The 26,431-nt window shown below is 37.4% G+C and overlaps 1 protein-coding gene across 1 annotated transcript in view; it reads left to right on the top strand.

The window, feature by feature from the left end:
• Positions 1-1,138: 1,138 nt before the first annotated feature.
• Positions 1,139-26,431, top strand: part of LOC136876647 (protein sister of odd and bowel) — a 100,837-nt gene continuing 75,544 nt past the window's right edge. Inside the window, exon 1 of the mRNA XM_067150591.2 lies at positions 1,139-2,407. Within this exon, the coding sequence (XP_067006692.2) occupies positions 1,521-2,407 (887 nt within the window). The 5' untranslated portion in view covers positions 1,139-1,520. The remainder of the gene's footprint in view (positions 2,408-26,431) is intronic.

Consider the following 26,431-nt stretch of genomic DNA (forward strand, 5'->3'; position numbering starts at 1 on the left):
ACACGTCAGTAGTTAAGGATTAAGCATCCACCGAGCTCGATAGCTGCAGTCGCTTATGTGCGGCCAGTATCCAGTAATCGGGAGGTAGTAGGTTCGAACCCCACTGTCGGCAGCCCTGAAGATGGTTTTCAGTGGTTTCCCATTTTAACACCAGGCAAATGCTGGGGCTATACCTTAATTAAGGCCACGGCCGCTTCCTTTCCAATCCTAGGCCTTTCCTATCCCATCGTCGCCATAAGACCTATCTGTGTCGGTGCGACGTAAAGCAAATAGCCAAGATTAAGCATCCATCAGCTGGGAGTGTTAATGCGATAAGTTCTAGCAGAGAGTGAACAGCATCATATTCGGTTCATGATAAAGGGTTAGTTAACGAAAGTTTGTTCCTTGCCGGGACTCGACATGTAGAAGAGAGCGTGTGTGGCGCGGGAGGGGTAGGAGTGGGGGGACAGTGTGGTGGGGCTGGCGCACTGCCGGCCAGATGGCGGGATTGAGGAAGCACATTCACTCGACCCGCGAGAAGCTCTGTGCTCGGACACACGCCGACCCTTGTTCCGTTGTATCGAGACCGCGCCGCGCGCCTCAGTGTGATTGTCGAGCCCTATTGTTGCCTCCCCCACAACCCCCTCTTCCTCCCCCCTCTCTCCAGGTTCCCCCACACTCCTCCCACCAGCGTGACACCGACAGAACAACAGACGGAAATCAACAACAACAACAACAACAACAGATTGGACTTGAAGAAAACCACAGTGTTACGTATTTTCACTTCGCATTTGTTTGAATTTCCTTTGTTTTTATTGTGACTGCCATTTTTTATCAGAAAAGGTAACGGATTGTGTTCAGGTTTGTTTACAGTCAGTGGAAAAGAACAAAACGGAAGACTTGAAGAGGACAAAGATGGAAACAAGTTTATGAGTGAAAGTGGTTTGTGCCAGAGAATTTTTACATATTAGTTCGTGATAACCTGATGTGACTTTCTTTGAATGTACTCGTTTAATTTCTTATAATTTTAATAATTACAACTGATGATAAGCTTTACCCCGTGAGTGAATTAATTTATCATATACTTTTTTGAAGAAGTCGAACTGGATCCGTGCTGGACCGTTAACTCTTTCGTTATGATCTGCTGGCGATGCGCTTGTGTTTTGTTTTTTTACTGAGGCAGTTCAAATACTCGAACGATGTTACATTTACGTTGGGACTTAGGGTGTTGGGGAATGTGATAAGTACTTCTTTGGACTTAATTACAATTTACTCATTCTGAAAGAGATTAATAAGGTTATAATGACGTGCACGCAGTATTTTACAGAATTTTTAAGAACGTGAAATGATCTCAGGTATCCGAACTCTGAACATTAATAGAACAGTGGATTCTATGGCATTCGAGCTTATGAAAGAAGTTTCAGTCTTGAATAATTAGTAGTCTAGTAATATAAATTATTCTGGTTGTGGGCTAAGTGTGGTTATTTAATTCTGATATGCAGATCTTCTTGAATCACTGACGAAGTACATTTTCTTACGAGATGCCGACGTTACCTCCTACATCTGGCGCTATGCAACAGCAGTCTGGCGCCACGACGCCACGAGAAGAGTCGACGCCCACCGTAGAAAGTTTATTACAGCGTTCATTGCACAGTGTGGCACTGTCTTTACAGAGTGCGATGATGTCATCCCTCCAGCAGGCGGCGCTGTTACCAGCGTCGTCTCCTGCCGCCGCGGCGCTTAATCTTCAGGCTCTGGAGTCTTATTTGACGCTGCAGCGTCTCTCACCAGGATCTTTAGACATTTTACGTCTTGCTACTGCCTCCAGTCTCGGTCTTCCTAAAGCGCCTTCGTCTGCTTCATCTCCTGCGTCCACTACTGCAGATAATACTCAGGAGGGTGCTTCGTCATTATCGGCCATAACTAAGGACATAGATTTAAGTGACACTGTGGATGATGACCTTGCCTTATTAGATGATGACGATGACTTGAAATTCCCCGTTACTTCATCTTCATCCTCCGCTTCCGATACCACCTCTAGTAGTAAAGTGCAACAATTCCCGGCCTTTCCCGGGGAAAATTCTTATCCGTCCTTGCTTATGAATGCAATGTACCACCATCAGGCTGCAGCAAGTGGTCTATTGTTGGGCGCATCTTCGTCTGGGGTGGCAACGAGTTCGTCATCAACGGTCACATCAACGGCAACATCTTCAGGAGTGGCGTCTTCGTCAACGGGAGCGACGACTAGCAGAGGACGGTCTTCTTCATCTCGACCCAAGAAGCAGTTTATCTGCAAGTTTTGTAACCGGCAGTTCACCAAGTCCTACAACCTACTAATCCACGAGCGAACTCACACGGACGAGCGACCATATTCCTGTGACATATGTGGCAAGGCTTTCAGGAGACAGGATCACCTCAGGGATCACAGGTAGGACTTATGCAGTAATACATATAGCAAGGATTAAAAGTAGACTGTATTATGAGTGATAAATATCATGAATCATGGATAAGTAGTTCCGAATTAATTAGAAAATAATAACCATAAGAACTACTATAATAATAGGGCATTTAGTTTGATGATAAACAACGCACATTAGCAAAACCAACTTAGGAACTACCCGTATCACAGGACAATTAGTATGTAAGTAAATACATAAAGGATTACTACAGGATATTATAATTTTATTTATTTGTTCATTTATTAAATGTCTTCTTTTACGTGGTGGGACTCGAGTTATGAAGCCCGGTGTTCTGTCCGACCATACATTCAGTTGCATTTAAAATATATTAACTTATTTTACCTATAATTAAAACTTACAAGAAACCTAAAGTGATATATAGGAACAATACTTCAGGGGGTGGTGTGTATATCATTGTACGATTGTAGGAGGGTTCTGCTGTACTGTTAGAGATACTTCTGAACCATAAAGATCTTGGAGGTCATATACTGGAAATATAGGCCTATGCAAACTCCGGATTTAGCTTTTTCTCCCATTGTTTTTTATGTTATTGTACCTTAATATTATCATTTGTTGAATAATGAAGGCCTATATTTAATCTCTTTCTTGATTTCGGGAATATTACTTTATTTCATTCTTTATGTTTATTGCAGGTAAATTTTCCTTGGACTGTATTTAATTGTTGCTTATTGCATATTTTATCTTTCCTGAATCATGGAATATTAATTTGTTCTTTGAGTAAGGGAAGAGAATTTCTGAAGTAAGTCAGTTCAGTGTCAGATTTTTTTACCATCTCATTAACTGTCAGCTGTTGAGTATTGTTCTCTCTTCACAAGTGGGCTGGATGATTAGCGGAATATAAAATTATGTAAAACACTTATATATCTATAAACATTGACAAAACTCGTTGGAAAATGGAAATTTACGAACTGAATTGAGGATATTTTTTCTTTTTACATGTTTTTGATATAAAATAGTCTCTTAGCTGAAATATGAACTATTAAATGTATTAGATTTATAAAAACGGGAATATTTGTGTTTTTTCTGTGACGTGAAATGGAAATAATTAAAACAAAGCAGTGAAAGAATGTCTCTGAATATTTGTATGAGAAATAACTTGAACTCTAGAACATATAGTCATTCTTCAGAATGACATTTTCTCAATCCCAATAGAGACCGTGTTCTATCAAAAGTCCTGTACTATTTAAATGTCTATCATAATTTAGGGATATACATAGAATTTCCATACGGTACTAAACTGTAGAACAATACTTTTTCGGATAATAATTTCGTTTGTAGAGTGCTGGTACTTCAAGTACAATTGAGTGTTTAGAATCCTGGCTGGCTACAGCAACAATCAACTTTAGAGGTTCCTTCACTGCTAGCAGACCAAAAACATATATTGAGCTAGTAAATCTGTTTGCAGAATAGAGGTATTTACCTCATACGAGAACTCCAATTTCTCTCTCTCTCTCTCTCTCTGTCTCTCTCTCTCTCTCTCTCTCTCTCTCTCTCTCTCTCTCTCACACACACACACACACACACACACACACACACACACACACACACACACACACACACAAAAAAAGACTTGATTACTATGATTATCTTGTGTAGTACTGTAGGGAAAAGAGTAGATTATTATTATTATTATTATTATTATTATTATTATTATTATTATTATTATTATTATTATTCCTCGCCGCTAGATGGGGCTTCATTCATTCCATTCCTGACCTGGTCGAATGACTGGAAACAGTCTGTGGATTTCCATTATTATTATTAATATTATTATTATTAATATTATGTATTATTATTATTATTATTATTATTATTATTATTATTTTTATAGAAGAGGGACAATTAATACATTAACTGAAGATGTGTGATTGCCATGCTTGTGATGTGATGTAAATAAATATATAGGCCTAAGTAAAAAAAAAAATCCTTCAGATTATCCCAGATTTTTGGAGGGACTAGGGCTCGTTTTAGCCTCCCAGGCTTATTTTAGTTTTTGCCGGGTATTTGATGCCAGATGCCCTTCCTGAAGCTACGTGATTTTTAAGATGAAAAATCCAACCCAGGATAGGCCAAAAACCTAGAAGCTAAGGCATTGCCCCAATGAATGAATGAATGAATGAATTAATTGATTAATAGTAACAATAATAGTAATAAAAATACCTTGATAACTAGGTGTATAACACTATGCGGACATTCCATTCATTGCTTTGTTAACAGCTGAGTTTAAGTTGAGTGGATCATTCTGTCTATGATGATGATGATGATGATGATGATGCTTGTTGTTTAAAGGGGCCTAACATCCAGGTCATCGGCCCCTAATGGTACGAAATGTTATGACAATTTAAAAATCCATAATCCTCCACTGGCCAGAATTTGACAATGTGAGGACGAAGAATGTAGAGGACATGAATTTAAAACAATCAGTTGATCCGACCCGCAATGCCCCACATTCCCACAAACTAGCGTTAAACTATAGTATTACTGACCAAGGGACTGCTTCTAAAGCGCAATACTGAATCGATGATGCTTGTAGTCGAAATGGGTCCAAAATCCAGGTCATCGGCCCCTCATAATGGTACTTATCGCTAGGAAACTAGAACTATGCTATTTGTCATGTTGCGGTACTAATCAAAAGCGTAGACTCGCGGTATTCCACACATTATGGTACTATTCACAGGTAATGTAATACGCACATGTAACACAGACCTATGGTGTTTCGCACATTACGGCGCTATTTACAGGTAACGCAAAACCTATGGCGTTCCTCTCATACAGTAAGTGGACTAACCACCGGGACCCGCTCTATCCCGTGGTGTTCCTCACATATTGGGTCTAAGCATAGGTAAGGCAGAACCATGGTGTCGCTCATTTAGGGGTACGAATCACAGGTACTGTAAAATGCATCCTGAGCCACACACTGTCACTACTAATCACAAACCTACATTGTACCTAACATAGTGGTACTACGCGCAAGTAAAAGCGACCCATGGTGTTCCCTGCGTGATGGTAATAATTACAAGTAGTCTCATGGTTCATATTTGATCATCCCATGGTCACCCCTTTTAGTCGCCTCTTACGACAAGCAGGGCATACCGTGGGTGTATTCTTCGTCTGCGTCCCCCACCCACAGGGGATAACAGTCTGTCTAAGTACACTACACTTACCATAGTGTCAGCAAACATGACATGCCTATCTATTTATAGGCCTACACCATGAAGTGTTGAGAACTCCGTCCTTCAAGACTCCAAATACCTCCAAACAGGATGAAGTTTGTGATCCTAAGAACTCTCTAAATTCTAATTCACATATATGAATACATTTTGTAATAATAATAATAATAATAATAATAATAATAATAATAATAATAATAATAATAATAATAATAATAATAATAATAATAATAATAATAATAATAATAAATATATTTGATGCTAAGATACAAAGACACATTTATATTAAACGAGAAGTTCCCCAGACAGTTAACACAGCCTTTAACTTAAATAATAGCCTAGAGTGAGCAATAGAGGCAACAGGACCCGAGAATGGTCAGGTATCCGCCTCATCTTGGGAAAACATTCTCTAGGGGCTGTTTCTGAGATTTAAAAATTAGGGAGGTTAAGAAGGGGTAGAGGGTTCGATTTAAACGTGAGAGATAGAAGCCATACTTCTCATCAGAAACTATCCTGAATATCGGAGGGTTAAAAGGCTTGCTGGGTTCAGATTCATATAAAATATTGAACATCCAACGCGATATCAGTATATCAATCTGCGTAAAACAAAAACAAAACAAAAAAGAATTTCTTGTCCCAGTTCCGAGGTGTTGCAGCTCTTTTCGGGCACACCTCCAATGGAAGTGAGCTGCATGTACTTTTTAACTGCATACCATATAAAAATTAAATATAGGAGAATTGTTAAGAAATAGATCATAAAAACAGTAGCTCATTGTGAAGCTGACCGCTTTATCCCTTAAAGAAAGCAAACCACTTGGAAGTGACCGTCTTAACAATAGTTATCATTCTTAGTCACTACTAAGACTTCACAAAGAAATGTTTATTTCTTCTAGTTGATTCTTTAATCTTTATTCACTGAGATATGAGCGATAATATAGCCAGTCTCTGTAATCTTTTCTTCTTTTTACCTTTTCGCAGCCAGTAACTGTAATCGTTTGTATGAAATTAATGCATGTAGTAAGGAAAGGAATGAAGTTTATAGTTCCATGGGGATATTAACACAGAAATCTTTGTAACGGACCTCCAGCTGTATGTGAAATCAGAACCACAAGAAACGTGATTTACTAATATCACCAAAACAACACGTGCATTGGCCAGGATTCGAAACACGGCTACCTTGGTGAGCAGCCAGTGAGAACATCACCAGGTTATCACATCCCTTGTTTCCTCTTCCAAAGGCATGGCAGACTGATGTGGCTTCTCATTTCTCTAGTACACTTCTTCGGTGACACCCAACTTTTCTATGACAGGCAATAGTAGAAATGTAGGGGATCGACTAGCCTTCATGTTAAGGATTCGACATCTCCACTTCTCCACTGAGATAAATGTTATAATGACATAAATAAATAAATAAATAAATAAATAAATAAATAAATAAATAAATAAATAAATAAATAAATAAATAAATAAATAAATAAATAAATAAATAAATAAATAAATAAATCTTTATGTTGAATTTCCTCTTCTGAAATTAAGTACCGTGTGGATGTGCCTAATGGTACATGGGTAGAAGTTTTTAGCATGTTGTAGGCCTACTTGTTGTTTGTTTCAATTAATTTTTAAAATAAAAATGACCTTCGATTTATGTGTCCATCAGGTCTGTAGTGACAAATGAGTTGGTTTGCTTTCAAAAATTATTATTTTCATCATCTGGCCTTCTTCCAGTTAACTGGAACTAGTTAATCATGTGAATTAATCTCAGTTTTACAGCCGGATGTCCTTCCTAACACCAACCCTGTGGTGTATATTAAGACAAACAAAAACAGACGCGGCTCAAATTTTCGGCTTGACTGGAATTCGAAGACCGGGCCTCCAAACCGCAGGCTGACGATTTATCTAAGCAGTCGCACATTATTATTATTATTATTATTATTATTATTATTATTATTATTATTATTATTATTAAGTCCATAAAAGTAAGACCGGGCGAGTTGGCCGTGCGCGTAGAGGCGCGCGGCTGTGAGCTTGCATCCGGGAGACCGTGGGTTCGAGCCCCACAGTCGGCAGCCCTGAAGATGGTTTTCCGTGGTTTCCCATTTTCACACCAGGCAAATGCTGGGGCTGTACCTTAATTAAGGCCACGGACGCTTCCTTCCAACTCCTAGGCCTTTCCTATCCCATCATCGCCATAAGACCTATCTGTGTCGGTGAGACGTAAAGCAACTAGATAAAAGTAAGAATATATGCTTGTATCTGGGAACGTCAATAGTCCTCATCATGATATTACTGAGGATCACACTTCACATTACTGGAGGGACTTATATGTTTTCTGCCCTTTACCATTGGGGTAAAGCGTTTAGGAATAAGGGGACTTTTCGATTACTCTTCTATTTCTTTACGATTACTTTCATATGATGTTATTGGCTATTATGTCAGTTATTTATAGGTCAAAATAAACATTTTATATACAAATTACCTCAGAATCACTCAACAAACATTGTTAGTCCCACATACACTAAACCTTTAAAGGTAGGCATAGGAGATAATCAGTACTCCTATAAGAAGAATCAATTAGATAGGTGAAAACATTGAGTGCTAACCGATACTTTGCACCTCATATCTCATTAATTTCAGATTTCATTTTTTATATTATATTAATATTTTAACATATCATTAAAATTTCCCTGTTTGTCGTAGAGGGAGAAACAAACTCTTCCCCCAACAAACTGCAAATGTAATTATCTGATCACAAAACTCAGAATTATTACGGCAATATAGTTGTATTCAAGCTCTTCAGGACTTTACAATCGTGAAATTAACAGCGTTTCGCCTCACTGTAGCAACTTTTTCGTCATTTTGATTGCCGAACCTTTCCAAGAGCTGGTGACTAGTGCACCATTGAGACAACACCGCAAGCTTTCTTTGAAGGACAATTCAATGACGGTGCTCTGTACCTCCATTTATATAAATACCTGCCTTTACCAAGTCCTCACTGGGTGTAGTGGGAGGGACAGTATTTCACAATTAGTAACCTCGGAACAAAGGAAGATAGAATTAATTGAACAGTCCCAAGCTGTTGCCCCTTGGAATTAACCCGGCACTTACAGTATTTCCATTACTGGCTGATGGGACGCTAGATGTTATGTATCGCTCCAAACGTGAGACGTCTCGTCTTTAAATTTATTAATTTACAATCAAGGGATCGAACCATTGCCTTTTAAAGTAAACCGAGCGATCGTTGACGGTCTCAACTTGACAGAAATCACACGAACTAAAGGAAAAAAAGAAGTCTGCTTGAAAATTAAGTGTGTCGGTGAAAAAGGAAGGCCATGGAGGACGAGAATAAATAAATAAATAAATAAATAAATAAATAAATAAATAAATAAATAAATAAATAAATAAATAAATAAAACTTTCTTGAATAATATATTTGAACTTTTCCTCATGCTATGTTCTTTCTGAAGAGTACTAAGAATGCCTACAGGTACGTGGGGTTTTCTAATCAGATGTTAGTTACAGCTTGTAATTCCTGCATGGTTAACATGGTTTGGAAGGGAAGACAGTACGAATTGACCTAGGGAAATTATGCAGGGACGATAAATAAGAAGGGCCTGCCACAATAACTAAAATGAATGTGAGACTCAGGAGGAATTCCATTCTCACTCTGGATTTCCCACAAGTCGAGATCCACTGGGAGTGCAAGTTAATAATAATAAAAAGTAAAAAATAAAATAATGAAAAATAAAAATAAAAACAAAAGAATAAAAAATAAAAAAGTTCAGTATACCTAAATGCATGTTACATCCAAATTGTTTATCACAATATCAAGTACACTTCATTATCGATTTGGATATTAATATAGGTCTAGAAGTAAATTAAGATAATAGTATTCATGATACTTATGATATGTTACAGGACAGTAACTTCTAATGGTATTCAGAACTGTAGTGACAGGACTAGACTTCACAAAAGTTCCTTTACATCCCTCCAAGTAACACTTCTTTGCTCCCTTCCTTCACCTGAGATAGAACTCACGAACATGTGCATAAAACAACTCAGATATAATAACCGACATAGAAATCAACTAACAGTCAATTTTTATGCACAACCATGTTTAATTTTTGAACTAGAATACAGCTTGTGCTAGAGAAAAGGTTACTTCCGCTCTTTCCTCATTTCCTTTTATACGTCCGGCTCCATGGCTAAATGGTTAGCGTGCTGGCCTTTGGTCACAGGAGTCCCGGGTTCGATTCCCGGCAGAATCGGGAATTTTAACCGTCATTGGTTAATTTCACTGGCACGGGGGCTGGGTGTATGTGTCGTCTTCATCATCATTTCATCCTCATCACGACGCGAAGGTCGCCTACGGGCGTCAAATCAAGAGACCTGCACCTGGCAAGCCGAACTTGTCCTCGGACACTCCCGGCACTAAAAGCCATACGCCATTTCATTTTATACGTTACATTCACAAGTTTCGATGTGCCTAGCCAAATCCAGATGTGCCGGGAACATATGTCAAAATTCAGGATCGTCGAGATTCTGTCTGCCTGATAGGTCATCAGCCCAGAGGCTGGTTGGATCCTCAAATAGCACCACTAAAGGTTATGCGGTTATAATGAAACTTCAAAAATCAATGGTAGCGCCAAAATGAGGCGTAGTAGGCAAAATGAGAAATCGTGTAGTTTTCAAACCTAGGCAAATATCGATGTACCTAATAATGCTTAGCCAATTTCCAATAATAACAAAGGGTTTCCTTTTATAGCCAGTAAAATATTCATTGTCACGGTTTTTTATAAATTAGTTTAAGTATTGATCATACAAATTGTGCAGACGGCGTCAGAAAGCTATTGAAAAAAGAATGGGTTATGAAATAAATAGACTTATTCCACTACATCAAAATGTGAAAGACGCGTAAAATATTTCGTTTAACAAATCTGAAGACAGCACGGTATGAGGAAGCTAATAAAAAGAAATGAATTAGTTCCAAGGTTTGCCTAACACTCTTACGTATAATTTCGATTTGATTAGGTAAATATGTAACATATAATTCTCTTTTTACCGGTCTCATATCCCAGTTTACGTAAAAGCAGCAAGTAGATTGCGATATGCCTAGGGGGATCTAGATGCGCCTGGATTTCGACTTGTGCCTATAACATATGCATATATTTTATTGTTACATGTCTCAATGATGTAATTAAATTGGATTAATGCATTGTTTTCTTAAGTTTCCTTTCATATCCACTTACGGAGAAAAATAATGAGTGCGTCTTTAGGAACATTATATGTCATTACTGTATGTCACTTGCAATACAATAAACCGTGAATTTTTGTTGTAATTACTGTAATATCTTGGAAAAATTGACATCCTTGTATACATCTAGGAAGTGCACAAGACTGATGAGGCTAATGCTGTTAACGTCTAAAAATTATCAATGTATTGAAGGATATGTTGTTGACTATTGCCATTACTTTTGATATTTCTAGCCTCTTGTTATCACCAGAACCGAGTAAATGTTCTCAAAATCTAATCTATTATTATTGTAATTAATTTTTTATTGATATACTTCAGCCATGATCTCTTTAATGAAGTGCATTATGCTATGATCTACACGGTTCGAGCGTGTTCAGCAGGCAGTTTTGCATAACATTTGCAATAATGTGGAAAGAAATTCAATTATTATTATTAGTAGTAGTATTATTTTTTTTTTTTCCATAAATCGTTTACTAGAAATATGGAACGATTTCTGAAAAAATGGCTAGCCTCACGAGCAGGCCTATAAAACCAAGTTGAAGCTTAGAGCATACATCTTTACAGTACGAATACAAAATGTACAATTCTTTCTTGTCACGGTTTCTCAAGTGTTTCTCTCTCCATTCCTCTATCAGTCTGTCTGTCTGTCTGTCTGTCTGTCTGTCTGTCTGTCTGTCTGTCTGTCTGTCTGTCTGTCTGTCTGTCTGTCTGTCTGTCTGTCTGTCTGTCTGTCTGTTATACATATACATTCTCCGGTCATTTTATCATTTACTAGTACATTCATGTATCTTACTTTATAAGCTGTGTACAAATTTTTTTGTTTACCGAGTTTCTGTTTACATTATGATAGCCCTAGTGAAAGGGACCTTTATCATAAACATAACTTCAAAACAATAATTGTTATTAAAATTATAATTATTCATGTCGTCAAGTTTGTTTCGTAAGAACACGTGTAATAAACACGTTATTAATATTAGATTGTTTCTCTTATCTTTTCAATTTATATTGCAGTTGAAAATACTTCGAGTGTGTTATAATGTTATTTTTGTTATGGACAGACAGTTATTGAGGAGGCAGTTATATGAATTGAAAAAGAAAATCGTTTCTAACTTAGGCCTTGATATTCTTCTTTCATGTATGATGGAGACGAATGTAACGCGGTGTGAGAAATGTAGGCCTAATCGTGCGATCAATAGTTCCCACTTTAAGCGTGTCTTCAGAGAAAGCGTTCCTGGATAACATATTTCATATTGCTATCAAACATAGCTTTATAAATGTGTCTAACTTTCTCATTGGTATTCTGAACGCATAACAAGATGTTTATTGTGATACAAGCTTGTACCGTCCAAACATATAAAATAGATTTATGTTCACTCCCTTGAAATAAAATTACCATTACGATATATGTTATTGTGATGGCGGGAATTATATTTTCTCGCTGTGCTTACAGACACCCGTTTGATGGGAGATGCATGCAAGGTAGTTATAATTAAAAATCTATGTTATATAAATGAATTATTTTCAGAATGAGCTTTCAGTTCTACATGCAAACGGCATGACACTTCACGTACAATGTCATTGAAATACTTGTAAGTCACATTTTATCACTTGGAGTGTAGCTAATTAGTTATTGTAATACGATACTAATGTTTCTATAACTTGTATGTGATTCATACATTCCAGTACTAACAGGAAGTAATGTTTATTCACACCTTCACGTACGTGAACAATGGCTCCTGCTTTGCTTGGAACTTTCTACTTTTAAGTGTAATTTGGTTTTGGATTTTTTAAATGGCGTAGTCCCATTATTTTCTGTTTTATCCCATCTTAAATCTCATGACTGTGAATTTAAGTAAGTTATTTTCCTAAATAATAATAATAATAATAATAATAATAATAATAATAATAATAATAATAATAATAATAATAATAATAATAATAATAATAATAATAATAATAACAAACCTGCAATACACCGACAAGTCTAACATCTATGGCTTAAAATGGCAAGGCCATTGGTTTTGTGATAACCGTTTAAGACGGAGTGGTCCTGAGAAATGACTATAAATCCCTATACGTCACAAAAACCATTGTGTGACTGAAATTGTAAGATATTCCAGGATTTCATTTACCCCTAACTCCATATTATCAATACGATTATAAGAATATGGTGGTTTCTTGGGCATAAATTTTTCTGGGACCAAAAGATCAGAAAGTATAAACAGATCAGTGTAGACCGACCCGACATATTGTACCGTATCGAAAAAAAAAAAAATCCATTTGTGACATCTTCCTCAGTCACAATGTTCAGAAGGCTTGCTCAGTAAGATACCTAAATAAGAAATAAGAAGATTGTGGAAAATAAATTATGGGAAAATCTCTCTCAATTGTCTTTCGACAGCTTGACTGATCTCAAATACGTGTATCAAGCAGAAATAACCTCTTGGGCTAGGGAATACTATACCAAGCATAAAAAATTCTGCTGTCGCCAGAAAGTACCACGTCGTTCCACACTTCAAGAACAGAATGGAATGGTTATGAATTCATACTCCATTCTACAAACTATGTTTTTATTAAATGAGGACTTTCAATAATACAAATTTCTTCAGATTATACCAGGTTTTTCTGGGGTTATGAGAGCCATCCTATCTCATTCTGGGCCTTTGGAGGAGTTCTTTAATTTCGAATGCTCTGCCTGCATTTAAGTGATTCTTTAGGTGAAAATTAAAGCCCGGAATGTGCATGTATTTGAAACTTGGTTATTATTATTATTATTATTACTATTTACGATATTTTCGTTGCAGGCTTTATACCTTCAGTGCTCAGTTTGAAAATCTGAGCGTAGGAACAAAGTCCCCATTCTCCATATTTCATAGTTGTTTACGTTACTTTTTTTCCTATGGGCTTTACGTCGCACCGACACAGATAGGTCTTATGGCGACGATGGGATAGGAAAGGCCTAGGAGTTGGAAGGAAGCGGCCGTGGCCTTAATTAAGGTACAGCCCCAGCATTTTCCTGGTGTGAAAATGGGAAACCACGGAAAACCATCTTCAGGGCTGCCGATAGTGGGATTCGAACCTATTTCCCGGATGCAAGCTCATAGCTGCGCGCCTCTACGCGCACGGCCAACTCGCCCGGTGTTTACGTTACTAAGGCTTCTCTAATAATAAACAATCGAATGCTTCAAAAGTCATGGTAATATACACTCCTCCACCCGCCTCAGATGAACCCTTAAACGAATGTAATTCATTGATAAAATTTCAACCAACACAATTTCTAACGTACCTATTTCTATTGTTTCTACCTGCTAAAATCGGACACGATCCTCGCTACTTTCAGCTTCTGATATCCAGAACTAACCCATATTTCCCGTACAACAATGTAGACTTGAAGACTGTCTGTCGAACAGATTCTTTGTTCTGCGAACTGCGAACTTACTTCCTCCTTCCAACCACAGACTCAATGCGTTAAGCTTTACTACCCCTTGATTCGCCTTCCTTTACTATAGGCCTACTGCCAAACTGAGAGGGACACAACCAAATACTTGAAATGGTTCACTTGATCCAACTTAAAGTACTGCGGAACATGAAATAATAAGGACTTACTTTCCCAGATCGAGTGTGAAGGGGAAGAACATGATGGTATACATACTTGGGACACATTGTGTCAGTTCAAGGATTAGTGCAGTATAGCAACCTTAACCGTTCGACTTCATTGATTTTCACATATGAACTTTATTGAACGTCTGATATCATTTATGTGAACGTATTATGACTGCATCTGAAATTACGACCAGGACAAAGTATGGTGCCCGGATTGGCTTCCAAATTCTTTTTGGAACTGACTCCCGTGAAAAACCATCCAAATTGGCCTCGAAGCACGGCATCATAATTTTCCTTCCCAGTTTAACAGGCCTACAACTGTCTACATTACCTAGGTCTGGTTAAAAGCATTATTACAGTTGTGCAACATGTCAGCCATTAGCTTTAGATATTGTAGTTGTTTGTTTCCGCATTGCTTCTTACGATGTAATGGCGAGACCCATTATTTTGGTTTAATAAGGCATTGTCGTGATAATTAACTACATTTGCAGAAAGAACTTAAAACTCACTTGAAGTAAAGCTACATACGTGTAATATCGAATCCTCTGAATTTTTCCTCAACACTTCTAAGACATTACTAAGTTCTTGTTTGTTTCTGTATTTCTTTGTACTGCTCAGTTTGATAGTGTTTATGCGTTATTTTAAATATCAATTACACTGTCGGCAGCCCTGAAGATGGTTTTCCGTGGTTTCCCATTTTCACACCAGGCAAATGCTGGGGCTGTACCTTAATTAAGGCCACGGACGCTTCCTTCCCACTCCTAGCTCTTTCCTATCCCATCGTCGCCATAAGACCTATCTGTGTCGGTGCGACGTAAAGCAGCTTGCAAAAAAAAAAAAAAACCCAATTTAATCAGCATCAAAGTTTAAAATATTAGAATGAGCGGAATAAAACTAATACTTCGAATGGAAAGGATCACAGTAGTTATTTGCATGGGACGCAGAATATGAAAATTCAGGCCAAATTTCAGGCAAGACACTTCAGGAAGGAGATAAGCAAGTTTATAGCATAAAATCACACACACACACACACACACACACACACACACACACACACACACACACACACACACACACACACACACAAAAGTTAACTAATGGCGAAGTAATGCTAAATTGCAATAATATTTTTGACCAGATATATGTAATGTAGGCAGTCCTAAGTCTGTTAAACTAAAACCAAACCAAACCCCATGGCTCTACAGCCCTTGAAGGGCCTTGGCCTACCAAGCGACCGTTGCTCAGCCCGAAGGCCTGCAGATTACGAGGTGTCGTGTGGTCAGCACGACGAATCCTCTCGGCCGTTATTCTTGGCTTTCTAGACCGGGGCTGCTATCTCACCGCCAAATAGCTCCTCAATTCTAATCACGTAGGCTGAGTGGACCTCGAACCAGCCCTCAGGTCCAGGTAACAATCCCTGACCTGGCCGGGAATCGAACCCGGGGCCTCCGGGTAAGAGACAGGCACGCTACGCCTACACAACGGGGCCGGCTTATTCTGTTAAACTGTGAAAGAAAAATGTTGATGAAGTGGGGGTCGATACAGAGCGTAGGAGCCATTTCGGATGTCACACAGGAGCCAGCCTTGGTAGCTAAATTTTATGTTCTAAGATCCAATTGGAAAGCACCGAATATTGTTCTAATTCAAACAACCTCATTATCTATCCTGAAACAAGCATTATATTAAAATTTGGTAAGTTACAGAAATGGCTACCTTTCCAGTTTACTGGTTAGACGAGGTGAATGCTAGAAGACTCGATTTTAGGTTTCCTTGGACTTTTAGTGTAGGATTTGCTTTCTTGCTTCTAACTTAGATGTCCTGGATTCGATTTCCAGCTCGTTTAAGGATTTACGCTGAAATGGGGTTCACTTATCTTCGCAAGTTCAACGGAAAAGCTTTTTGTACAAGGTACAGTAACCAGTCAAAAACCAAGCAATTCGACTAAGCACGACGCTTACCACGTAACAATATAAGCAGAACATTTTGATTGAAGGTCCGTAATAAGCTGTGTCGGCTATGGGTTTATTGTTCTTCTAAGGGATTCTTCTGATTTAGATTTAAATTTTGTCTTGTGAGGGTCATGAAGGACCAATATGATGTAAAATGTTGACCTGCTATGTGGCATAGTTGGTTAGAGTCTCATTCAGCGTATTCAAGTCCACAGGATCTATATTGCTGCATTCAGGACAAAATTCCAGCATTCACACATATTTTACAAATAATAATAATAATAATAATAATAATAATAATAATAATAATAATAATAATAATAATAATAATAATAATAATAATAATAATATTGTTGTTGTTGTTGTATCAGATTTATGTGGTTATAGGCATGTAAAATGAGACTAAATGTGGTGAGATTCGCCACACACAAAGCCATGCAATCTGTGATATTCGGAAGAAGAGAGTTGGCTGTGAGTAGATCTTCACAGAGGACTGTTTAATTTTGTTATGGGTAAAGAAAACTACCGACAGAAATTTAAAATTAGTCTTTTATGAAAGTAAAAGTAGAAAACTGGGTATGGATATAACTCAACTTTCAAACATCATTATTTAATAGGAATGAAATTCTAACTTTAATTTCATACACCTTTTCTGTTGGTGGCTGTGTAACGAACAATATACGTATATATCCTTCTCCTATACTTCTCTCATTGGACTGGACTCCAGATAGGTAAATATAACGCATGCTAAAATTTCCTTCTTTAACGAAAAAGCGTGCTCATGACAGCATGAACTGACCAATGCTAAGTTACCTGTTTAGAGGAGACGTCACAGAAATTCCAGAGAACATACTGACCCATGAAAGCCCGCTATAATTTATTTCTTCAGAAGACAGGATATCTGACATTTCATCTATATTTCACGTGCTTTTTCTAACACCAGTAGGTTATTAACAAAACGGATTACTCTTATTCCAGGCTTCCTGACTTTGTCGTATGCAACATACTAGGCTATTTTCATCTTTTAAAATAAGACACAATAAGACAATATATTGCTACACTTGAATATCTATATATTAAAAGAGTTTACTAAAAACAGCTTTGGCAAATCCGTCCGTTCGTTCTATTGGCCCGATTTACTTCATTTTTGTTTTAATCTCTCCGGAATTACCGGCCGGTGAATCATGAGACATTGATAGGTTCAGCCAACTTTGAGTACCGTCAAATGGGGTAATTCCGATCATTTTTTAAGGTTTTTTTCGGATACGTTCCGCGTTATTTACGTAGTACTTACCAAATTAAATATATAAGATTAATGATTCATTAGCTTTTATTTGACGTAACAAAGAATCGTAAGTAGTTGATAATATTGAAAAAAATTAATAAAAATCGGTGATCGGTGTTACCCCATGGAGTGGGGTAATTCCGATCAGTCATTTATTTTTCTTGATTATCGGTATTTGACCGTCTTATGGGTAATACCGATCACATTTTTACTTTTTAAAAATATTTCTTAACATATAAACCTAAAACAAAGCAAATAAACAATCATTAAATCACTAGAAATAAGAAAATTGAAGTCTCTAAACACATTCTATTTTCAAGCTATTTAGTAAAACTATTCGAACCAATAGTAAAGAAGATACGGGATATTTTACTAATAGTAAAGTAAAACATAATAAAATAGGTAAGACATATTAAACAGTTTATACAGATAAAAATGTTACATTTAAGAGGCACTAATCACAATTTTTTACACAAGGACATAGTCGCCTTCTACTCCACATCAACATGTTCTATATCAAGGAAAACGAACTTTCCTCGTTTGCAGTACGCTGGTATAAGTTTCCTCTCAATTTGTTCCTTTTCGATTTCCATTACATCGGAAATGTCTGGAAATACAAAATATGTTGTGCCAGCCAGGATCCTCTTCCTCAGAAAATTTGCTTCGAGTGTGCCCGGACTAACTCTCACCAGCTGACCAATGAAATGCCGAATTCTCTTCTTCGTCGGAAATGCAACGAGAACAAAGTCATTTATAGACAACCCATCTTCCCCACCACTTTCATGAGAAGATAGAGTTTCTGCGGTGGAGATGGCGTGACAGGTTTCCCTCGCCTCAAAACTTGAATTGTCTTCTTCTGATGTTGATTCTTCTTCTGAAGTTACTTCAGTCTCTATACTTTGATCATCATCATCATTATCCTTGTCAGCTGCATTGGTGGCCAAATCTCTCACCACGATCCCTTTGCCGGGAGGAACAGTCAAGCGCTTCGCACGGCGAACCGGTGCATTTGTACTTGCCTCTCCAACCCGGGCTCGCTCGAGATGTTGAACGAACGATGCAGTCCACGATCGTTCTCGACTGATGTCATCAGCACTGTCATCATGTGGAATCTGGCGTAGCACGTTTTCTGGACAGAAAGGAACAATACCCGTTTTTCTGAACCCAGAAATAATATTCGTTGCACAATTTACACCTATCTTATTAAATGTCTCTTTTAGAAGTTTAGGGAACTCTGATTTGTGCACCACTCCCCTATTCGTTTTCTTCCATTCATCCAGCACACTTCGCCAAGCCATCTTTAGGGGACGAAAGAAGGCAACATCGAGAGGCTGGCAAAGGTGGGTAGCATTCGGAGGCAATAGAACAAATTTGACGTCATGCTTTTCACATAGCTTGATTACGTTAATTGAGAGATGGCTCGACAAGTTATCGCCTATCATGACTTTGGGCCCCTGTAATCTATATATATAAAATAGCTTGTCCTGACTGACTGACTGACTGACTGACTGACTGACTGATTCATCATCGCCGAGCCAAAACTACTGGACATAATGAAATGAAATTTTGGGAATACATTCATATTAAGATGTAGGTGCTCGCTAAGAGAGGATATTTGGATATTCCGTTGCTAAGGGGGTGAAAAGGGGGGTGACATTTTAAAATAAGTGTATCTATATCTCAAAACTTTAAAAGTTTACAAATGTAAAAATTGGTATTTAGAGTCTTCTTTGAAAATAAGGAAACACGTATTTTTTGGTTTTCAGAAAATCCCAATGGGACGGGTGAAAAAGGGTGAAAAAGGGGTTGAATGCCTTTAATCAGGATACCGATACTTATATCTCAGAAACTGTAGATATTACAGACCTGAAAATTGGTACTTTTGATCTCTTTTAAAAATAAAGAAACACGTATTTTTTTGTTTTTGGACAATCCAATTAATGGGAGGGGGAAAAGGTGGGTGAATTTTTAAAATGAGTGTTTCTATATCTCAAAAATTTGAAAGTTTACAGATGTAAAAATTGGTATTTAGAATCTTCATTGAGAATAAACAAACACGTATTTTTTTGTTTTCGGAAAATCCCTATAGGAGGAGTGGAAAGGGGTGGAAAAGGGGTTGAATGCATTTAATGAGGATACTTATATCTCAGAAACTGAAGATATTATAAAATTGAAAATTGGAGTTTTGGATCTCCTTTAAAAACGAAGAAACACGTATTTTTTTTGTTTTTGGAAAATCCAATTAATCGGGGGTGAAAAGGGTGTGAATTTTTCAAATAAGTGTATCTATATCTCAAAACTTTGAAAGTTTACAGATGTAAAAATTGGTATTTAGAATCATCATTAAAAATAAAGAAACACGTATTTTTTTTTCAGAAAATCCCAATAGGACGGGTTTAAAAGGGTGAAAAAGGGGTTGAATGCCTTTAATGAGGATACATATATCTCAGAAACTGAAGATATTACAGAACTGAAAATTTGTATATGGGATCTCATTTGAAAATAAAGAAACAAGTTTTTTTTTTGGAAATTCCAATTAATGGCGGTTAATCAGGAGTGACATATTGGGGTGAATTTTTTGAAAGACTATATCTACAGAATATCTGAGAAACATAGAATGATACAGACGTAAAAAGTGGTATTTTGAATCTCCTGTAAATGTAAAGAAACATAGTTGATTTGTTTTTGGGAACTCCTCTTAAGGGGAACTAAAAACGGGGAGAATTTTTAAAATGAGAATTTATACAGTATATCTAAAAAAACCTGAACATGTTACAGAAGTGAAAAATGGTATTTTTTATCTCTATTAAAAATAAAGGAACGTGTATTTTTAGTTTTCAGAAATACCCCTTGGGTGGAGGGGGGGGGGGGTTAAAACGACTGAAAAGGGTGTTGAATTCTTTTAATTAGGCTACTGTTATCTCAAAAATGAAGATGTTACAGACGTGAAATTTGATATTTGGAATCTTCTTTAAAAGTAAAGAAACACATTTTCTCGGAAAATCCAATGAAAGGGGAGGGGGGAGGTGAAAGAATTAAAAAATTAATTGACTTAGTTGTATGAGAATACTTACATCTATTAAAAACTAAAGTTGTTAGGGCCTACAGACATGAAAATTGGTATTTGGATCTCCTTTAAAACAAAGAAAAACGCGTTTTGGGGGGGAAACCATCTTGGGGGGGGGCGGGAGCGAAAAGGAGTTGAATTTCTTTCATGAGGACACATAAATCAAAAACTGAAGAAGTTAGAGTCGTGATAATTGGTATTTAGATGATTCTTTACTATTAAAGAAACAGGTATTTTTTGCCGGAAAATTCTCTTATGGGGGGGGGGGGCGGGGTGGAGGAGTGTGAAAGGAAGTGAAATGAAGCGAATTATTTTAATCTCAAAACTGAAGGTAATAGACGTGAACATTAGTGTTTGGAATCTCCTTTAACATAAAGAAACACGCCATCTTTTAGTCTTTTTTGGGGGGGGGGAGGGGTTGGCTAAATAAACTTAACGGCGGTGGGGTGTAAAAGGAGGTGAGACCAATTGATTTTACTGTTCATAATGTATTTATAAGGAGCCTCCGTTGCTCAGGCGGCAGCGCGCCGGCCTCTCACAGCTGGGTTCCGTGGTTCAAATCCCGGTCCTCCATGTGACATTCGTGCTGGACAAAACAAAGGCGGGACAGGTTTTTCTCCGGATACTCCGTTTTTCCCTGTCATCATTCACTCCAACAACACTGTCCAATATAATTTCATTTCATTTGTCATTCGTTAATCATTGCCCCAGAGGAGTGCGACAGGTTTCGGCTGCCGGCACAATTCCTATTTTCGCCGCTGTATGGGGGCTTTATTCATTCCATTCCTGACCCTGTCGAATGACTGGAAACAGGCTGTAGATTTTCGATGTACTTATTCTGATCATAAACCGATCATTTTTAATCTTTCCTGGGTTCGTTTTCAAGAGCCATTTTTCCTTCGGAGACCGTTCTTAGATTGCAGTAGATTCTCCTGGCATATATATAAAAATTTGAACACATTTGAAATAAACGATAGGAATGAGATTGACCGTCCAATTTTTCACCTCCATAATAAGGTCAATAATGCACGGAAGTATGTCATTCGTATGGCCAGAAATCCAGCACACTTGCCTACGCGCGACAAGGGTGTTGGTCACATTTTCAACAATGACAATGGCAATAGATATAATTTACCGCCAAGTAGCGGTCTTGCATCTTGCTGTGGGGTACAGAACATCTATAATAATAATAATAATAATAATAATAATAATAATAATAATAATAATAATAATAATAATAATAATAATAATAATAATAATAATAATAATAATGTTCTGGACCGTCGTCAAATGTGCGGACCGCGCTGAAAACGGTTCCTGGACGGGTAATGACCAAGAATGCAGTCCGGCCGCGGGTTCAGTATCGCCAAGGCACCCAAAACGACACCACGCTGGATCTCCTGAAGGATTTGTTCCATATTAAAAATGGTTATAGGAAATGATGGCAAAGATTATGGACCCAACTGACCGGGTGGAATACCTGGACTTAGCACGGAAGTACGAAATCGATTGCTGGAAAGAAAGATTGAAAAATGGGAGGAAACTTGCCGTAATCTATTAGAAAACGAGTCAGATGGCGAATTTGGGCAGATTATATATAAAACAATAAGCATTCAATTCTAAATTTCAGTATAATACCGTAGCGAAGCACGGGAATCTTGCTAGTGTCTTTATATAAGGCAACATAATTTTCTTAAACCATGCCTCGAACATCGTAAGATCAAACCAGCCACTCATATTTCGGCTATAACCAGCACCGCTGATCCCTCCTTCTGTCCACGTGTCATACAGATGCTTACTTTTGTAGACGGTGAATGGTGGTAACACTGTACCGTCTGCAGCCGCAGCCACCATAACACTGATACTCGTTTTCGACGAGTCTAAAATTCTCTCAGGATGTTTGACCCCACGTTTCACAACAACCTTCACATTTCCCGGATCATCACAGAAATTTGTCTCATCATAATTTATAATATTTGACATAGGGACTCCCTCTAGTGTGTTTTGCAGGTTATGGAAATAGTCCATGATAATATCTCTCGTAACTGCTGCCCTGGATCGTTTGGTGTTCTCCCCAATCCTCACTGTGAGTTCCTGATTCCTCCTGAGAAAACCTCGAATCCATTCTAACCCGGGACGGTTATCTGCGAACCTTTTCTCGACCTTCCCAGCGTGGTTCAAGTAACCCTGGACGATGTTACGTATATCAGTATTTCTGAGCGGGAAACCCCACCTGGCACATAACAGCAGCCCTTCGACGAGAGTTTTTTCCTCCTCCCTCGTTAAGGCTGTCGGTGCACCCATCTTGTGTGAATATCTGTTCTTCAATTTGTCGTTTAGTGTGGTATATGGCACAGCAAACTGTTCAGATGCTCTCCGGATACTCATTTTCCCTTGACGGACAGCTTTTACTGCATTCTCTAAGTGGATAGGGTTATATCTACACCTTCCGACAGGTCCCAGTTTCTTCACATACCGGTATGTCCTCACCATGATCGGTATTACCCTATAACAAGACAACTTCGTATATAAAAAGCCGTAACTTTAAAACAGTGTAATGTAGAAACTCGCGCAAAAGCTTTATATGATACCAAATAACAGAAGATAGGATTGCAGTATTAACTTACCGCCAGTGTATGGTATGTGACCTTCTGAAACAGAAGTTTCCAATGACAGCGATAATTTAATAAATTTCTCACTTCTTAACAACCTCTCCCGGTGAATTGTAGACAAGAATGCACATATTCTTAGTGCGCAATCAGATAGCCAATAATGTTCCCTTTGTTTATACGCCGCGTATTGGATCCATTGTCGTCGTGGTTTCGCGGGAAGGCTCAGTTTTCAGAAGGAAGACCGAATGATCGATAATGCCCCATTATATCGGAATTACCCCACGTTACGGTAATCATAAAATCAAGTCATGAAATGATCACTCAAGCGAAGGCTTACCCTAACGTCGGAATGGATGAATTCTGACTACGAACTGTGGCATACCATAACGCGTTTCGTAATAAATGTTCATAAAACCAATGAAAAGTGCAGCGAACCGAAAAAAAGTCTCATTGGCTATGAGAGATTTCTTAGTAGGTTGCTAAGCGACCAACACTTCCGTAATATTCTGAAATATATGGTTTTCATCATTAGTAACGTCATTGCATGAAGCCATGTTTGGTTATTACATGTAAAGCCAGAGAGTAGGCCTATACACTTCCTTTGATCACGGAATAATGCTATTTCCTGCTAGATACTCTTTGATTTTCTAACCTTTCCCAGCTTCCTAATGTATTCAACAGATGGCAGAGCGTTCGTAATAACTTAAATTCTGCTAAGAGGAAAAGTCTACGTACAAACAGACCCCATCATGACATACGCCTTAGACACCACCTGGAACACCTATCGAAGGATAACCTAGCTACACTAGAAAGAATGAAAGTCATGTATATTAAAAGAGTTCTCTGCTTGGCAAAAAACACTCCTTTGAGACTAACATATGAGCTAACAAGACAACCGTTCTACATAGAAGAACTGCATTAAAATGCTATTGCCTTCTACAACTTAACACCAAGCTTTACATCAACAACTGGAAGATTTAAAAAAAGCGAATGCATGGATATATTTTTACCAAACGGACGGCATGATGACGTCAGAGTGGATGAATTCTGACTACGAACTACGGCATACCATATCGCGCTTCTTAATAAATGTTCATAAAACCATTGAAAAGGGCAGGCAAAACAATGTGACTTCGACAGGCATATCAAGAGGTTATCTCACCTACTTATAACGAATGCTGCGGAGCAGCACGGGGCTTTTATAATATAATATAATATAATATAATATAATATAATATAATATAATATAATATAATATAATATAATATAATATAATATAATATAATATAATATAATATAATATAATATAATATAATATAATATAATAATTAAATGAGGCATTGACGTAAGAGAGGTAGTAAGTCATAAAATGTGAATTTTACAGGAGAAGAAACAAATTGTTTTTCCAACATTATGAAGCAGATGTTACTGGAAATAAATCATGTAAAATCAAGGAATAATCCATTTATCAGTTTAACACACACATTTATGATAATTATGATTCAGGCACAAATTGCGCGATAAAATATGTTATGAAAAATCACCGTGTAATCAGTTTGTCAGCTGACGTGTATGTTTCAAGCAGAAATTTCACGATAAAACAAATTATATTTTTCATCCAAGAAATCTCTTATAGCTAATAAGACCTTTTTTTCGATTCCCTGATGGTTAGTCTCCTTCTGTATGTTGTTGATGCGTGATAGGACAATCCTCTTTTGAGGATATTGTGCTCCTTCCATGGTTCTAAATCGTTGACTCCTCTTGACTGAGGGAAGTTCGGTTCCTGAAATCCTTATCCAGCTCACAGTGCTGATATTAAAGTGCTGAGTATTTAAATACGTAGGCCCTATTGCTTTCCATGGCGAAGTCACGAAAATCCCCAGGCGTCTTCATGATTACACGAAATGGTCGAAAATGTTTACCTTCTCTGATTATTTCCGCATCTTCTTCTGGAACCATTGTTGGCCACATGTAGTACCTATTTTTGAAAACAAAGAACTAGTATGAGCGTCATGTCAAGATGCTGGCAATAACGACTTACCATTTTGAATGGATTACGTTTCGGAGTCATTCTGGCAACTGAAGTATCACTATGACGAACTATAATAGTTATAAACAAGGCTTGCATGCAGTTGACTTTCAACAAATGGCAAAGGTTGTACCGTACCTAATTCCACCAAAGGCACGGGCTGACCTACTACCTTCTCCGTGCCAAACCTCGTGGATTTAACACAGATTCCGTCTTGCGCCAATCGCAGAAACTAATCAGCTGTACCAGTTGACTTGCTATCTTTCCCATGCCATTGGCATAAGGGTTTAATACGTTCTCCATGAAAAAACTAAATTTCGATTGTTTTGACTTACTACCTTTCCCATGATAAAGCCTCAAATAATACTATCGTAGATAGTATATACAAGGTATATGTTAATAATAGATATGGAACAACAGTTGTTCGCTAAAAATTCGGCTCATTTCCCTGAATTTTATATTTCGATTTAATGAAAGTAACGAATACACAATTGACTACGTAAGGAAGCAACAGTATATTGATGAAAAACTGATAATTTCGTGCTTTATTCTAGAATATGCGGAGCTCTTTAAAATATAGATCCTATTTATACGTAAGTAAGTAAGTAAGTAATTCGTCTTTATTCATGACGACGTTAGGGCTCGAGGCCTTCTCTTAAACTTAACTACATCATTTAAAATAATTAACAGAAATATGTTTTAAATACAATAAATCTTGTTTAAATAATATAGTACTAATAACAAATATGAAGATAGTAATAAAAGAAATACTTATAGAATATACAACATGACAATATAGATGAACATGATAATAATGATAAAACTAACAATAGTAATATTAAAAGTAGGAAACGCAGTAAAAACCTATAACTTAACTAGCAAATACATTTCTTTTATGAAAATATGCTCATTCACATACTCATTCACACTTCACTCATCGAACAAGTCAGCTAGAAATATTCAGCAAGTGATTTCGGGAATCCATCTCCTACGAGAACGCAAATCC

The sequence above is a fragment of the Anabrus simplex genome, chromosome 1, assembly GCF_040414725.1.
Source record: "Anabrus simplex isolate iqAnaSimp1 chromosome 1, ASM4041472v1, whole genome shotgun sequence".
NCBI lineage: Eukaryota > Metazoa > Arthropoda > Insecta > Orthoptera > Tettigoniidae > Anabrus > Anabrus simplex.